The sequence below is a fragment of the Gymnoscopelus braueri genome (assembly GCF_963280865.1).
Source record: "Gymnoscopelus braueri genome assembly, chromosome: 6".
Lineage (NCBI taxonomy): Eukaryota > Metazoa > Chordata > Actinopteri > Myctophiformes > Myctophidae > Gymnoscopelus > Gymnoscopelus braueri.
In genome coordinates, this window is record NC_137607.1 from 38,206,853 (window position 1) to 38,224,352 (window position 17,500).

The following is a 17,500-nucleotide window of genomic DNA, read 5'->3' on the forward strand; positions in this document are numbered from 1 at the left end:
GCCCAGCCGCCTGCCTACCCGCCCTGCCAGAAACACTTAAGGGAAAAATCATTTTCAAAATGTAATGAAATGTATTCTAGACAGAAGTTGTGTTTCATTCCCCCCCCCCCGTGCCCCTCTCCGGGTCCTGCACTGTATTGGGGTGCGTTGCTTAGCAAAACAAACATGGCGTAGATGAGTGGCGCTGAGAGCGCCGTGGAATAACAATGTGTTATTTACAGAAAAGGCCCGGGGTACGGAGGCCGGGCTAATAAAGACGCGTATCCCCTTACATTTTAATGGCTACCTTATATTCCTGAGGATGAAAAAAAAGATGGCGTGAGGGGAAAATCCCTCCGTCAGCGAGCCGCACGCTGTATTTGCTTGGTTAATGAGAGGAACGTGAAACGATGAGGAAAGTCCATGACAGTGCAATCGTTTTACACATGTCATTCCTGTTACTTTAGTCTGTGACCATTTTATACATGTCATTCCTGTTACATTATTATGTTACATTACTGGCCCCCAAACTCTCGCCACCGGCATGACAGACACACTCTCACACTCACATTCATGCATGCGCCCATGCGCTCGTGCATGCACACAGGCACACACAGGCGCACGCACACGCACACGCACACACACACACACACACACACACACACACACACACACACACACACACACACACACACACACACACACACACACACACACACACACACACACACACACACACACATTACTGAGCATCCTCAGAAGACCCAGATAAAGTATCACACTGCAACATTCCAATTTCTTCAAATGTTACTTTCTGGTTTTGTTCACATGCCTGCTTTAACTTGAAAAAGTATTCAGAAACAACAGGATAGTTTTCCTGTGACATCTCTGAGCTCCTAGTGGGATTTTTCTGGTCCATAATGTCAGCATTTTCCTAAAATACACTGTATTGCTGCTATCAATCATTGGTAATACTGATATCATGTGTCCCAAGTAGGTGGGGTTTGATTACTTGGACAAGGAGTTGGGGGAAAAAGGCCTACATGAAATATCAGACTGGAAAAAATGTCTGTCCTCTGTGAAATATTAAATCCTGGATTAAAAAAATGAAAAATCAGAAATGGGAAGCTGTAAAGATTCTCTCAGTGGGAGTCTTATAGGAAATTGGCTTCCTCCTCCTTGAAATGTTTATAATTTACTGTCTTTGTCTTTTTTTCTCTTTTTCCTGCTTGCTCTCTTCCTCTTACTTCCATTTTGTGCCTTTCTCAGCTGAAAGGTAGGACTCTATCTTTGGACTCATTCAAACATTTATTTTCCAACACGTACTGTATTCTGATGACCTGACTGTTGTGCTTATAACTCGCTCCTTGACTTTATGATCTAACTAATCTATCGTTTGATTGTGATAGCTCTGCTGATGTTTGTACTGCTTAGACTGGTCTTAACTAGTTTCAACCTGAACCTGGCATCCCTATTTTGGGCATGTCATAATATGACATGCCCAACAACATTTTGGAACATTTTCACGTATTACGTGAAAATGTTCCAAAATGTTGAAATTTAAAAAATAAAAAAGGGCAAACAAAGTAGATCTACAAGCTCATAGCGCGTTGCGATGTGACACGTTGTGAGCATGTAGATCGGCTACTTTCGCTATTCATCGTACGACGAACTATATAGGGCTTAAGTGGTTAAACTGACCGACTAACTGTACATTGTAAAGCCTATACATTGATTTATAACATAGCATACTGTACTCCTGTGTCTCTGTAGAAACCGTATGCGTGTCAGATCCCTGGCTGCACCAAGCGCTACACAGACCCCAGCTCCCTGCGCAAGCATGTCAAGATCCACTCTGCCAAAGAGCAGCAGGTGCGTAGGAAGGTAAGTTACCAGAGTGTGAAAGAGACAGAGAGGAGGAGAGAGAGACAGAGAAAGAGGCAGGGAGAGGGGAGGGCTCAATGAGTATGGAAAAAAAACTAAAACCTATAAACTGCTCTGTCTGTCCCAGCATGAGCTGATTAACGTCAACAGTAAGACCATAAGCTTTACAAATAGGCCAGTAGGTGTAATAATTACTTATCTGGTACTTATTCTTCACAGCTCTGTCCACTTGCCTTAATTGCGTGTGCATGCGTGCGTGGCGTGCGTGATGGTGGTGAGTGTGTTCATGTATGGGTGTGTGCGTATGTGTATGTGTGTGTTTTGGAAAGAGGGGGAGAGGGGTTTGAAACTCATTTCCCCAACAATAGATCAGGTTTGACCACATTTCATCGTGTTCATGGTCAAAAGCCCATTCTTTCCCCGACTGGAAGAGGGAGTAAATAAGAAGAGAATGGGCTCATTGTTGTGGAAGTGGCTGGATAGTGGCAGACTTGGGGATGATGTGTTCCTTTGCTTAGCATCGTAAAGGGAAACACATGTGCGCGCTTGTAGCATTGTTAATAAGCTGTAGAGCAAGAATACCCCAGTGGCCAGATGTTATGGACAAATGTCAAACAAACGCTCTCCCTCTCCCTCTCTAGCAGCAGTGGAGGAGAAAACTGTTAGAGCAGCGTCACGTTGGGGGGAAAGGCACAGTCCCAATTATATTTGATGAATGGTTCGCAGGACGCTCGCAGGGAAACGGTCTCCAAGACAAAATGCACACACACACACACACACACACACACACACACACACACACACACACACACACACACACACACACACACACACACACACACACACACACACACACACACAGAGTGACATATCTGCGTGTCAAGTCGTAATGTAGCTCATGTCAGTTGGACTGTTGTGTTAAACAGCAAATGAAAGCTGGTTCCCTTGTGATTCCAGCGCTTAAAGACAGAAAAAGAAAGATTTAAGTCACTCGCAAATCCATGATTCGTCCCACTGTCAGGTCTGTGACCAGGCGCTCCATTTACTGTTGTTAGCGAACTCTGTTGGAACAGTTTAGAGCAGCGATCTTCAACGTTTTTCAGCCCAAGGACCCCTTAGCTGAGAGAGAGATGAAGCAGGGACCCCCCACTACATATTGTATAGAATTGTGTTGCAGGTTAAACTTTTTCATAGATAGCTTGGTAGACCTATCATCAGCATTGTGTCAGTTCATGTTTTTTGTTTGTCTGTTTGTTAACACATTTATCTTTTCTAATAGCTAATATGTTGGATTCATACATGTTAATACATATTTTCAGACATTTACACAGTCAATACTTAGTAAACTTGACCTTTTACTCTGTACTTGGTCTGCTCTTCTCCCTCTACACCAAACCTTTTGCCGAAAATAGCCGATCATAACGAGTCGGCTATTTTTGGCAAACGCTCCCACCAGAATAGGAAGGATGGATGGATGGATGGAAACATCAAACCATATGTCTAAATAACATACCTAGAATCTGTGGACAAGTGAACAGCATACATCTATCTAAATAATGTACATACAGTATTATGTGATCAGGTAAAGTCTGAGTCATGCAGTCCTGACAGAGGGGGGAGGGGAGGGGCTATTTGACAGCTTGGGAGCCAGGAGGAAGAAGAGTCTAGGATGGATGGTCGAACATACGGATGGATGGATGGACAAATGGACAGACGGACAGATGGATAGATGGTTGGTTGGTTGGTTCACTTGGTTGGTTTGATTGGCTGGTGGATGGATGGAAAGGTGAACGGACAGATGGATAAATGGTTCGATGTTTGGACAGGGTGGATTAACCACTTAACCCCCGATACACTTTGTTGACCAGGGTCCCCCCGGGGGCCTATAGTCAGTCCCCTACTTTTTCCCCTCCACACCAAATCTCTTCGCTGAAAATAGGGAATCGACAAGCTCAGTGAGCTTGTCGATCGGCCTTTTTCGCAGAATGTCTGCCTATCGTCAGCGAATGTTCCCCTAGAATATGACATGCACTGAATAGAGGCCGTAGGGACACTAGGGTTCATGTGGGTCTGACAGAGAGACACATGGCTGGATGCATAGAGGTTTCCAGTGTGTCAGACAGATGGGCCATCTGACACACAGACTGCGAGGCACAAACATACTGTATAGACAGAGATTGATGGTTGGAGGACGGTTCTTTAAATTGTTCTTTCTCCTGATTTTAATTAGAACGGTCATGGTAGATGAGGCAAGACTTTTCAAGTCTGTCATTTCTTCTCAAGCTCTGCGGTGCGATGTCACCCGTGACTGACGTCTCGACCCGCAGGCTATCTGGGTACAGACAACTCCATAGCAATGCTTCCAGCCTCTCTTCATGCCTGGTTGCATAATCGTTCTAAATGCACAAGTGTTTGACGTTTCACTCTATATGACAGTATAAACACTTAAATATGTATGAGCATTTATCATTCTCAGATGATATTGCTGTTTATAATCTGGATCACCAATGCCCTAAAAAATACACGGTTTGGATGGGAATTTTCTTCAAGTTATTTTACTTTTTATGTATGTAATACAGTACAACTGAGACAAGTCCAGTTTACACAAACTGGCCTTTATTGTCTCCGCCAGGCCGAAAGGCATGGCGAGAGTATGTTTTGCACCCTGTCCGTCCGTCCGTGTGTCCGTCCGTGTGTCATTCTGTCTGTCTGTGTACAGCTAATCTCCGGCACTGTTGGCTTGATTGCAGCGAAACTGTGCACACACACACTCCCTGGATGCCAATTCAGAGCCTCTGCCCCAAATTTTTCACATAGGCCTGTTATAGCGCCACCAGAAGGCCGCTTTTTGCAAAACTTTTTTTTACAGTATAGTCCATGAGCCAGACAAGATTTCATTATCGAAAGAGTGGGCAAAACCATACCTATATTAAATTGTTTATAGGGTCAATATAAGTAAATACATATATGATAAAGTTTCCACAGAAGCAGCTTTTTCATATTTATCACACATTTTGTTATTTTCCCCATACGTGACAGGTGAAAAAATTTCAACATTTAAAAAAATATTTATCATAATGAAACTTCCCCAGTTGATTACTTACATGAAGACAATGATTTATCGTATTACAAGTTTTCTGAAATTGTATATTTAAATATGCAAATTACGCATTAGGAAAATATGCCCGAATTTGCACAACTTTCCAAAATCAACATTGGAACATTGGACAAAGCCAGAGTCAACATTCTTATTTCATTTTGTTAAGATGTTGGAGTCAAAGGTTTTTAACGAGGGAATATTCAATATCTGGCTCAATTTTGGGGCTCTGGCTCATGGACTAAATGCCAAATTTGCATATTTAAATATACAATTTCAGAACTTGAATGTAAGCAATCAACTGGGGAAGTGTCATTATGATAACTATTTTTTTTAATTTTGACATTTTTTCCTGTCATGTACGTATGGGGAAAATAACAAAATGTGTGATAAATATGAAAAAGCTGCTCCTGTGGAAAGGTTATCATATATTTATTTACTTATATTGACCCTATAAACAATTTAATATAGGTATGGTTTTGCCCACTCTCTCGATAATCATTGCTCAATTTTGGGGCTCTGGCTCATGGACTATACTCCTACAGATTTTGTCCAAACATCACGCAAATCGCTACACAGTATCTCTATAGTCATTAAACGAAACGGGTCTTTCATATTTTTTCATATTCCATCCTGATTGGCTAAAAATGGCTTCCAAAGTTTGCAGGAGTACTCTGTTTTGAACAAAATGCCTCTAATCATGAACACAGAATGCAATTTCCGTGAAATTTCGCATTCCCACTATGCCGAGGAAGAAATGCCACTTGAAAATGTTTAAATCAGCCTCATGGTGGCGCTATAACAGGCCGATTTGTGTTTTTACATATAACTGCACCGATCTGTGTAAAACTTTGTATGCGCACTCCCTAGAGGCCAAGGAAAAAACTTTTTTTTAATATTATTCCTTCCGATTTTATCCAAATTTCACGCAAATTGGTACACATGATCTCTATAGTCATGTGATCAAGACGGATCTGTTTGATTTTTCATATTCCATCCTGATTGGCTAAGATTCACATCTAAAGTTTACAGTAGTGGCTTGTTTTGAACAAAATGCCGCAAATCATGAACACAGCGTCCGATTGCGGTCAAACTTTGAACGCACATTCACACTATGTTGAGGAACAAATGCCACCCTTTTAACATTGGCTTGTTATAGCGCCACCAGGAATTTTCTCTATCTCACACGCGCACGCACGCACACACACACACACACACACACACACACACACACACACACACACACACACACACACACACACACACACACACACACACACACACACACACACCCACACACACACACACACACACACACACACACACACACACACACACACACACATCCAATAACAGTCACAACACAACCGACATAATAGTGTAGATTCAAATCAGCCCTCAATTCCAGAGCCACAAACCAACAGTCGCTGAACATGTTTCACTGCCACACCGGGCCCCAACATGGCAGCGACAGAGCTACTGTATATCTTGAACCACTTCAGCACATGACACGAACAGCATCAAACACAAACAACACACAACAAAAACATCATACAACACAAACTGCAGCAGCATCCACTATTTTCAAAAATGTTAGTACTTTTACTTAAAAGGTAAGTACCTTTTGATACCAATACTTTTGTACTCAAGTACTCAGACCTGCCAGCACTCTCCCCTCAGTGCTCCATATTCTTTTTCTTATAGGCTCGGCTTTCCATCCACACACCTGCACTACACCATGTTCCACACATCCATAGTATACACATTCATACACCACTGATTTACTGACTCCACACCTCACAGTATCCTTATCTCATCTGTTCAGTTATGCCATCCATTTATATCGTAGTTGATTATGTTATGTTCATTCTTTAATAAACATTTGTTATTGATTCTACACCTGATGTTCCTTCCCTTATTTGTCATGGATTTGAGCCCCCCTGGATTCGCAATTTATCTGTGCCAGATTACATTATCTGCCATATGTGTTTTGAAGAAACTGGGTAGGCAACCCGGCCTGGCGGAAACCTGTGCTCTGAGGAGCACACTTTTCTAGTTTTATGTCAGCTCCCTGTGGAACAACTAGTGCATCACTGTCTTATGTTGTGAGGAACAGGCCATGCACAAAGTACTGTACAGAGAAACTGGCTCAGTCCTGGGGACCCTAGTGTACTGGTTTTCATTTGAGCCGTCTAATCAATTAGGATCTGAATCAGAATCGGTTTATTAGCCAAGTATGTTTACACAAACAAGGAATTTGTCTTGGTATGTTGCTCTCTGTGTTCCCATGAAATAACAATCGAAGAAATACAGTATTAAAAAGCAAATAGAAATGGCTGTTTGTAAGAGGGTCTGTCTGTCTGTCTGTCTGTCTGTCTGTCTGTCTGTCTGTCTGTCTGTCTGTCTGTCTGTCTGTCTGTCTGTCTGTCTGTCTGTCTGTCTGTCTGTCTGTCTGTCTGCCTGCCTGCCTGCCTGCCTGCCTGCCTGCCTGCCTGCCTGCCTGCCTGCCTGTCTGTCTGTCTGTCTGTCTGTCTGTCTGTCTGTCTGTGTATCCAGAGCTAATGTTCTAAACCGCTGGACCAATCAGTGCCACATTTCATGTGCACACTGCCAGTAGACCAGTACCTCCACTCACACGTTATGTCATAGAGATGACTGATGTCACAGGCTGGCCACATGAAGTCAGAGAAGCCACGCCGTTCCCATGTCTGACAGTGTGTGTGTGTGTGTGTGTGTGTGTGTGTGTGTGTGTGTGTGTGTGTGTGTGTGTGTGTGTGTGTGTGTGTGTGTGTGTGTGTGTGTGTGTGTGAGTATTTGTGTGTTGATTGCGTGGCACTGCAGGGGCTAAGCCATCTGTAGGAGGGTCTGCGTGTCTGTCTGTGTGTCCGGGGGTAATCTCACAAACCCCTTACTGATCAGCGCCAATTATTTGTGCACGCTGCCTGTGGAACCCTGAATATTTCTCACATACAGTAGGTTTTATACTTTTTGAAATATTTAACTTTTTAAAATTTTCATTTTATACTGGAAGTCAATTGAGAGGCAAATACTGTAACTCCATATTTGGAAGACAATATTACGTCACAACATGACGTCCGAGATCCACATGGAAGTCACAGCGTTACTATACCCCGGTTTGTTTGCCAGTACCTTTTGAATTTCACCCTGAACTGAACGTGCCATAAAGCCTGAGTTACACTGCATGTACTTAGTTGCACACGTTGTGGATTCAGGCTTGACTGCCTTAGTACTCAGGCATGGTGGAATACTGTATGTATACTAGAATGAAGACAAATATTAGCAGAGAACCTATACACGATGTAACACTCAATAATGCACTAGGATGTTGAAAGTACAGAAGTTCACTTCTGGTCAGACGAAGGAGGAGCCAGCCAACACCTGCTGCAACATCTCACCAGCCACCCTAAGCCCCCAAGAGACAGTGGGGGCAGTAGCATGCCACTTGGACACAGGCCGGGGTCTGATCAGCCTCGGTCGGTCGCCTGGAGGAGGGTGTCTGTTGCAAGACCCGAAACACCCAGTAACTCCAGGAAACACTGATGATGTGTCCAAGTTTGTGCATCAGTAGATGTTTTTGTTAACTGAATGAAGACAATATCAGCAGAGAACCTGTATACACAATGTAACACTCAATAATGCACTGGGATGTTGAAAGTACAGGATATTGCTTTTGTAAGGGGCTAAGGGTTCATTTAGACTCTGAACACCAAATGAATGCAGGCAATGACATGGCAGAACAGACAACGAACAGCAGCGTGTATCACCAGGACTGGAGAACCACTGGTTTATAAGGATCAAGTCCCATGCCATTGGTTGTCAGCACTACTGTACTTACTCCAGTACTCAAGCTAGAGCCAGATGTCAAAGACACTGTTTATAGAGAGATTCCCTCTCTGGCCCCTTTGCTCTGTCACTGTCCCATTTCCAGACCCTTATACTAGAGAACTATACCCTGATGGCTTAAAATTCCAACCTTTTCTCCTACCAAAGAAAATCACCATGTGCTTGGACAACCTCTATCGCTAGCTTTGAAAGGGAATCTCCAGTGTAAAGTGGAAGACACGGTAGTTGGGTCTGCACTGGCGTGTGAGTGTGTGTGTGTGTGTGTGTGTGTGTTTGTGTGTGTGTGTGTGTGCGTGTGTGTGTGTGTACACCTGAGCGACAGTAACATTTTATTGCAGAGTAATCCAACTCTGATCTATGCAACAGAGGTCAAGTTCTCTCTGAGCTATGAGGCACATGTCGTCCTATAACTTGTAACTGACGCTGGGCCTTTTCGGGCGGTGCCGCATGGCGTGTGATCGACTCTGCAGTCGAAATGTGTCTTCACTTGTCCCCATTACCCTTGGCAGAGTGAGAAACAGAAGCAATCTTTTGTTGGCTCTGAGTTGGCATGCTAGTTGTCCACCCAGAACACCCATAAGCCAACGTATGACTCAAAAGAAGGGGTATTATCCTTTGTTTTGTTATCCCTCAGTGGAAATGTGTTCTCATTTGCAGTTACTGTTTTGAATTAACGTCAGAAGAGGATTATCAAAACAGAGAAAACAAAGGAGAAAATAAGCACCACGGGGTACTGTAGCAGGCAAGGGAAGGGTTGATGGGTTGTTGTGGAGGCGGAGAGAGATGAGAGCTTGTCAGGACAATGAGGGTTCACTTTGCTCGGTTTAACTTTCACCTCTTTTTTGTGTACAGTAGGCCACTTTGTTTGAGAGGGTTATCGGGGGAGACCTGCGGACGAAGAGTGGTTTTGAAACTGTCAGACAATTTTATTTAGAGCATTTCTATTGGTTTTAGTTGCACTAGTTTAGAGCACTGGTATTGGTGCTGTAACTTGAGTGAATATTACTAGGGGAGATGTTTGTTAATCCCCCGGGGGAAATTCTATTTCACCTTTGCCCAGCTGATGGCTACTCAGATAGCCACGATGAGCAGATGAGCTGTTTAAAGGAGAAATCCGGACATTTTAAGTGTTATCTTTGATGTGTCGTTACTCACTCACCGAGGTAGGAAGTGGCGTTGAGTTTTTCCAGCGATTCCCCTGTCTGTGAGTCTGGTCGACCCCCACCATTGGCATAGTGGGAGGCGCGTGGCTAAGTGAAAATCGCCTAATTCCACAGCTCCAAACTTCATTTTTTTCCCACAAATCCTCCTCATGGTGTCTCCTGATACTTTCACATGCACTGTTTATCACTCACGAGCTGGCGTTCATGGTCAGCAACGTGAATGTTTTCCTCTCGCGTGAAATCTTGCGTCTCGCGAGATTTCCCGAAGAGCGCTCACTGCACCATGAGGAGGATTTGTGGGAAAAAAAAGAAGTTTGCCAATGGTGGGGGTCGACCAGACTCACAGACAGGGGAATCGCTGGAAAAACTCAACGCCACTTCCTACCTCGGTCAGTGAGTAACGACACATCAAAGATAACACTTAAAATGTCCGGATTTCTCCTTTAAGTGTCTTGCTCAGGGACACTTCGACACGTAGACATAGGCTGGCCAGGAGGCGAACCGGTGACCTTCTGATTACCCAACCCGATCGCCAGAGGAAACGTTCTCTTTGAACGTTTTTGAAATTCCGTGCATAGACAACTGGAAAACCCGAAATTCCGTGCATAGCCGCCTCGCATCTCCCCCATTGTGACTAAACCATTTCGGAGGCGCGCAGTCTCAAGGGAATTGTCGCCACGTAAGGGGCCACTGAGCGAGCTAAAGCGAGCGAGTTGCCGTCCCGAACGTTGCGACATTCCCTTGTGCCTACTCAGCGCCGTTTGAGTTATGTACCGATAGGCACAGAATCGTAAATTTTGTTGTGGGGACTGCTCTGCTTCCGTGTTTTTCCGGGTTGCGACTGGTTACGCCCACCGTGGGACTCGCCGTACATATGCACGGAATTTCGGGGTTTCTAGGCGACTATGCACGGAATGACATGCACTGGATCCGTGCAATGTATACTAATTCTCTGGCGATCAGGCTGGATTACCAGACGGCCTCTCTACCTACAGCACTAACCTACGGCCGCCCTACAGAATGAAGGGTGGCCGTAGAGCTGTATGTTGACAGGGTCACAACACAAGAACCAAAAACTCCCAACAGTCCTTCCTTGATCTCCCAAATTAGATAGGAATTCTCTCTATTTCTTCTGCACATGACACAGTCTCCATCTCTTTTTGATTGACAGTTGCGGCCATGCCCCCACCTGGAGCAGGACGTCCTGAGTGAGTGTCTGTCTGTTCAGCACCTGCAGAGCAGCTCCGCCCCTTCCTCCCAGCACCTGCACTGCCCCGCCCCCTCACAGCACCTGTACAACAACAGCAAAGACGGACGCTCCCCCGGACTGAGCCAGGACATCTTCACAGGTACAAAGTAAAATCCTCAGTATTCATTTAACTCAGATGAGTGTACAAATGCATCTACTGTGTGGCGCGTGGAATACCTCTACCACATGTCTTTATCTTATCTGTACCGGATGGATTGGTTGGTTTAAGTGCTCTTTCACCTCGTCGCTGATCATGAAACCTCACTGATTGTTAAAACTTTGACCCTTAACCTCCATCTGTGTCTAATAAAGTGACACGGATCAAACTTGTCTTTTATTACTTATCGGTATTAGCATTTCGGATGTTTGGGCTGTTTCAGATTTTTACTATCAGGGGAAAGTCTTTTAACCTCCCGCTCGGTCTGAATTTCATAGCCAGTGGATGCAAAAGGCGTTCCTAAACAGGGCAGCCATCAGACCATGTTCATCTTTGATCTCACCATGCGCAGATGATAACAATACTTAATCACAGCTGAAATCTGGAAATGTTTATACGTCATGTATGACTCTCAACTTCCATTTAATTTAAACAATGAATTTAATCATCCGCAAAAGTCACTGACACAAAGGCTTGTAAATGGGTGGTGAATAAACAGACTATAACAATCTGAAAGTCCAGAGATGCCCTGCAGTGTCCACATTTTATGAACACATCTGTCATTGCTTGATGCCTTGTGCCTCGTCCAGGCGCCCCATCGTTCTCTATTATTGTTGCTGGAACACAACGCACCGTTGACTGCATACGCTCAGCTCCTCTTTGGTTGTCAAGCGGACCCTTGAATCCTCACATTGTGGATGTTTCTCTCGCGTCTTGTAAATGGTTTCTAGCCCGGAGGAGCTGTCTTGTAAGGTGATCAGAGGGCGTCAGAGGAACGGCATTGTAATGCCCCGGTTCATGCCAGCAGAGATGCAGCTCATCGGTATTCATGATCTCCATCTGCATGGAGTTGAGCTTTGTTCCCTGGCCAATGGGATGCATGGTACGGGACTGGCAGAGTGGGCAGGAGTCCCAGCATTAGCACTTGTGAAGTAGAAAATGACTCACCCTTCCAGTCAGAGCTAAGCTCATTTCCTGTTTGCTGGGCTATAAGTCTGCTCTTTTGCGTTTAAACTACGGCCGCAGCTAGACTTACGAGAAGCCCCTCTCTGTTTTATAGAGCACAATTAGTAGTGTTCCCTGATTAACCTGAGAGTGAGGCCACATCACAGTTTGAGTGCAGACTTTTACATACTCCTGCTGTTGTGCAGAATGTCTCTTCTCAAAAACACATACTGTTGTAGACGGTATGTTCAGGTGAGCAGATCATTATCCCAAGAACACCCGCATACAGCGTTAACTGCTAGAGAAGATGCATCCATGGAACCAACTCCTCTATCACAACCTGTACAGTCAGATACAGAGCGACAGTAGAGAACCTTGCACTAACTCACACAGTACACTGCCAGAACCTGTCTCTCTGAGCCAAGCGAGCGATGAAATTGAAGCAATCATGGCCATTATTTGTCGAATGTTTTGCCGGTCTGGTAGCAGATGTTGGGGCTAAAGGGGAAACCATTTACGGTCTGTGATTGATGATTTGGGGGTAATGAATCAGGCTTGTAACCATTTCAGAGGCCTGTCAGATCGGTCCTCGGCATGCTTCCACTTGAGCGCAGCTGGGCCGTGGCAACGGCAAAACCAGGAGCACCTATCTCTCGTCCTCCTCCTCCTCCTCCCCTCTTCCTCCTCCTTGTCTTCTCCTCTCCTTGTTGGCGCACAGTAACTGGCCCAGACAGTCAGCGCACCGCTGTCCCCGTGCATGCTGGGAAAGATATCATGGGATAAACGGAGATGCAAGCAGATTTAGTGTAATAGATTTACTGTGCGCTGGAGGACTGGAAGGAGATGCTGTTTTAAACTTCTTACTTTCCTAACAGGGCCGAGTGCGCCAGCTCTGGACTCCTTCATGTTCAGCCCCTGACAGAACATTCACATGTCACTGTGATTTGTCACATGGCTCTCAGAAGAAACATTTAGTAATATCTGTGGAATAAAAACCTGGACTAGACCTAGACTGGCTTGTTAATGTCAGTGCCTCAGATGGAAAGGTCAGATATATTTGTGTGCATACGTTCAAGTGCAGGGCCAAAGACGTGCACACACACACACACACACACACACACACACACACACACACACACACACACACACAGTGCAGACAAACATACGCATACACACGCAGGCACACACACACACACACACACATACTGTATACATACATATATGCACACACTCTCACGCAAACATGTTCATAATATTCAAATTCGATAAAGCTTTATTGATCCCTAAGGGTAAAATGAGTATATACACAAACGTGAACACAAAACATAGACACACACACAGGCTATTCTGTAACCTTATTCCTCCTTTCAAATGTCCTACTGTTCAAAGTGAACACATGTAAAGATTTAGCCCATTATTCTATCATGAGAACAAACAGCTGAAGGAACGACAAGGCCCAATCCCCATGGCAGCACAAACAATGTACCCCAAATTACAACCAGCGCAAAAACACAGAACATTGTACTTTTTCAAAGCTCCTCCGATTGGATGGAAGTTGTCAAAACAAAACCCCATCGCCATGAAACGGCTTTTAATTGGATCAAAGGGAGGACGGAGCCTCCGAGGGGCCCCCGAGTTTATTTGGCACATTTAGGGTATTAACTTTGTTTGTCTTTCAGGCCTGTACGCTGGCTCCAGCACCCCCCATCACGGTGCCTCGGTCGAGCTCCTCTCCCCCGCCCCCGGCTCCGCCTCCACCGCCGACCTGCCCCCGCCCAGGCAGCACCGACTGGACAGAGAGCTCAACAGCCCCCACCACTTGTCCCCGCTGTCCGCCATGGACGGCACGCGAGACGGGTCAGTCCTCAACTCTTACTTTTTTAAGACGTTAATGTTTGTCAGCGTAATAATAGTGATTTATCCACCCATCCATTTACACAGTAAAATCCTCAGTGATAAAGGTCTGAGAAACAAAATGTCATGGGGATGTTTTCTTTGAAACCTTGGAAAATGTGCACAGATAAATAGGAACTTCAAATATACTACGGTGGTTACATTTATCCAAGCCAGAACATGATCGATTGATTGATTGTTAACTCATTTACTGCCACCGACGACTTCTGACGAGTTTTTGTCCAAACGCCCACCACCCACACTGCCAAGGACGACTTATGACGACTTCGTTTTTTTTGGTGGGGCGGGGCGGCCTGTGAATGATCCAAGCATCACCGAAGAAGAGTACACCCAGAAATCAAGTGATCACAGCAAAAAAAAGGCTAGGCACCTTTAAACGTGATTGTGATCAGCAGAATAATGTATTCAAAGATTTTTTGAAAATCTTTGAATACATCTCTGCTGTCCGGCAGCAACCAGCTAACTCCAAAATGTTTATTTTTCAGGAAATGACAAAAACTAAAAAAAAGTGGAGTTAGGAGGTTTTGTTCATCATTGATTAGAACAGCTGAATGGACCTCCAAGCTCACAATGAGGTTGGAGGTCAAAAGGGGTGGAGCTTGGAGTCAGCTAAACCAGCTAACTCCACCCCCCTATGGTGAACTTAGCTGGTTTAGCAGAAAGTTTGAGGTTCCAATGGAGTTAGCTGCTTTTGTCAGAAACACTTTTTAACACTTTTCATTGGTTCAATCATTTTTTAATCAACACACAGACGTAAAGGGTGTTCAATGGCCCTGATTTATGGGAAAAAAATGCAAAAGCAGAAAAATGGAGTTAGCTGGTTCCTGCCGGACAGCAACGATTATATTTTTAAAGCGAACATTTGTAAAATATTTTGTTCCAGGGACCCCCAGAAACAAAGATTTGAGTTACAAATGTTTGTTTAAAAAATATATATACTGTATTCAAAGATTAGCAAAAAAAATCGACAATAGCAGATCAAGCTCATAGTGCGGCACTCGGTGCCGCACTATGAGCTTGTATATCTGCTATTTTTGAATAGCCAAAGAACTCTAAAATGACAGAGATGCGTTTCCGGATTGAATGGGTTTCCTTGAAAAATTTGTTATCATTGTGATACAGATAAATAGGAACTTCAAATATACTACGGTGGTTACATTCATCCAAGCCAGAACACGATCGATTGATTGATTGTTAAAATAAACACGCACTGATTGGCAGCCGTGTTAGGTGGTAAGATGGGTGGGCCGTGAACGCTTTGGAGATTTTTAAGTGGGCCCTGATCCAGAGAAGGTTGGGAACCACTGTTCTACACCATGGCATGTGTTTTTTTTTTTTTTTTTTCTTCACGATTTTTTGTAACCCTTTTTTTCACCCGGTGCCAATTTTCTAAGTGATCCTGGGCGCTACACTCCCCCTACCAGCCTAGGGAGCCCAGAGCCGAGCTCATGCCTCCTTCAATGCATGAGAGCCAACTGACCTTCTTGTCACCTGACAGGGGGGAGTTTCCCCGGTACGACGTAGCGCGTGGAAGGAACACGGTATTCCAACCAGTTCCCTTCCCCTCCATCAGGCGCCCCAGCTGTCATGGGGGAGGCGGTATAGCGACCAGGATTACTACATGTTTTTGTGATGGTATTAACATTACCCTTAAGGACACGGGGAAAACATGCAAACTCCACACAGAGTAGGCCCTTTCACCAACCCCACCTAGGATGATGCACCTGGGAGGCAAACTGGAGCCGGAAGTTCGATGGAATGCATTGAAGTAAATGAGAGCTGGGTGGACAAGTGTATGAACAAACAATATTTTTTAATGATTTCAACCGTTGTCAGATAATTGGTTTAGGAAAATAAGACATCACATGTTTTCTGATCTAATGTTTTTCGATGTGTCATCGCAATAATTGGTTGACAGTCTCATGATGACAGCCCATACGGACTACACAGTCAGAAACGTACTCTATGCTATTTAGATTTCCGCTTGGGCACAGGGGTGAAAAAAGCACCCTCCAACTGTTTTCTGGATACGTGGAATCTGTTGCTGGTTCATAGTCACCATCGCGTTATCGTGGTTATTCTTGCTATTAATGTTGCAAATGATTGTGAGCGTGCGGGCGAAATAACAATGACAGCTATGACAGGTGACGGAAGAGTGCCAAACCATATTCCAGCTTAGCAAAGGTTGCTAAGCTATCATTGGACAATCGCTTTTGCGGTGGGATTTAGCGAAGGGTCAATTGGTGTTTGTGTCATTGGAGAAACCCACTCCCCTCAGGTATATCCAATGGTGTTGCTTGCCAAAAATAGCCGATCTACAATCACTGCACGGCACATTGTGAGCTTAGTCAGTAGAACAGTCGATCATTTATTTTCGACACCTTCTGATTCATAAATTCAAGATTCAAGATTGCTTTATTTGTCATTTGTTTTCCATCTGCAAGCAGCTTCAGAAATAAAGCGAGATTATGGTTAGAGACAGCAAAAAATCATAAAAGAATGAATAAATAGTGCAAGAAATACTGTATCAATCTAAATAAATCAATCCTGAATTCATGTCATAAAAAGCATAAACAGATAAAACCAGTATAAAAACTCAGAAAATGCTCTTCAGAAATGCATGAAATTCATCTCTCATCTAATGCAAAGAATGAACATAATAAATGAACATATCATAAGCCTACTGCATTGACTTGACGTTATCATCTCAACTCGCTGTGGTGTGGAACTCATTCAAAAGTAATTTTTTTCCCCAAACCACAGACCCAAAAACAGAGATTTGAACCGAACTGTGGGTTTACTGAACCGTTGCATCCCTAGCATCTATCCATCTACTGCACCTTGTGAGCTATAGAAACAGATACACGGGCAGGTCAGGGGATCACCCCCCCTGACTCCAACACCCCCTGGTTGTATCATTGTCATCACACTTATCACAGTGTGGGATCAGTGTGTCACAGTGTGTCATAGAGCAGGGTCAGTGCCCTGGAGAAATCCAGACGATTAATTTTCACCAGTGAAGCGTCCCAAAACCCACAGCCAAACAAACGGAGGCCACGTTAGGTGAAGCATCCGGAACGTCAGGGTCTTACCGGCCGGCCCGGCTGACATCCTTTTGGCTGCGTCGCTGGAAAGAAAGCTCAACTCCACAGCACTCCTAACACAATAATTGTCCTCGGGGGAGAGGGGTGTGATGGTCACTACCGGGTCAGGATGACATATCATCGTGTGCTCTATTTCTGGCACTG

The 17,500-nt window shown here is 44.5% G+C and overlaps 1 protein-coding gene across 1 annotated transcript in view; it reads left to right on the plus strand.

Annotated features, from left to right (window-relative positions):
• The window catches only part of glis1b (GLIS family zinc finger 1b), a 105,519-nt gene that overhangs the window by 75,741 nt on the left and 12,278 nt on the right, over positions 1–17,500 (plus strand). The window contains exons 6-8 of the mRNA XM_080430564.1: positions 1,753–1,863; positions 11,159–11,336; positions 14,018–14,195. Coding sequence (XP_080286690.1) covers positions 1,753–1,863; positions 11,159–11,336; positions 14,018–14,195 — 467 coding nt within the window. The remainder of the gene's footprint in view (positions 1–1,752; positions 1,864–11,158; positions 11,337–14,017; positions 14,196–17,500) is intronic.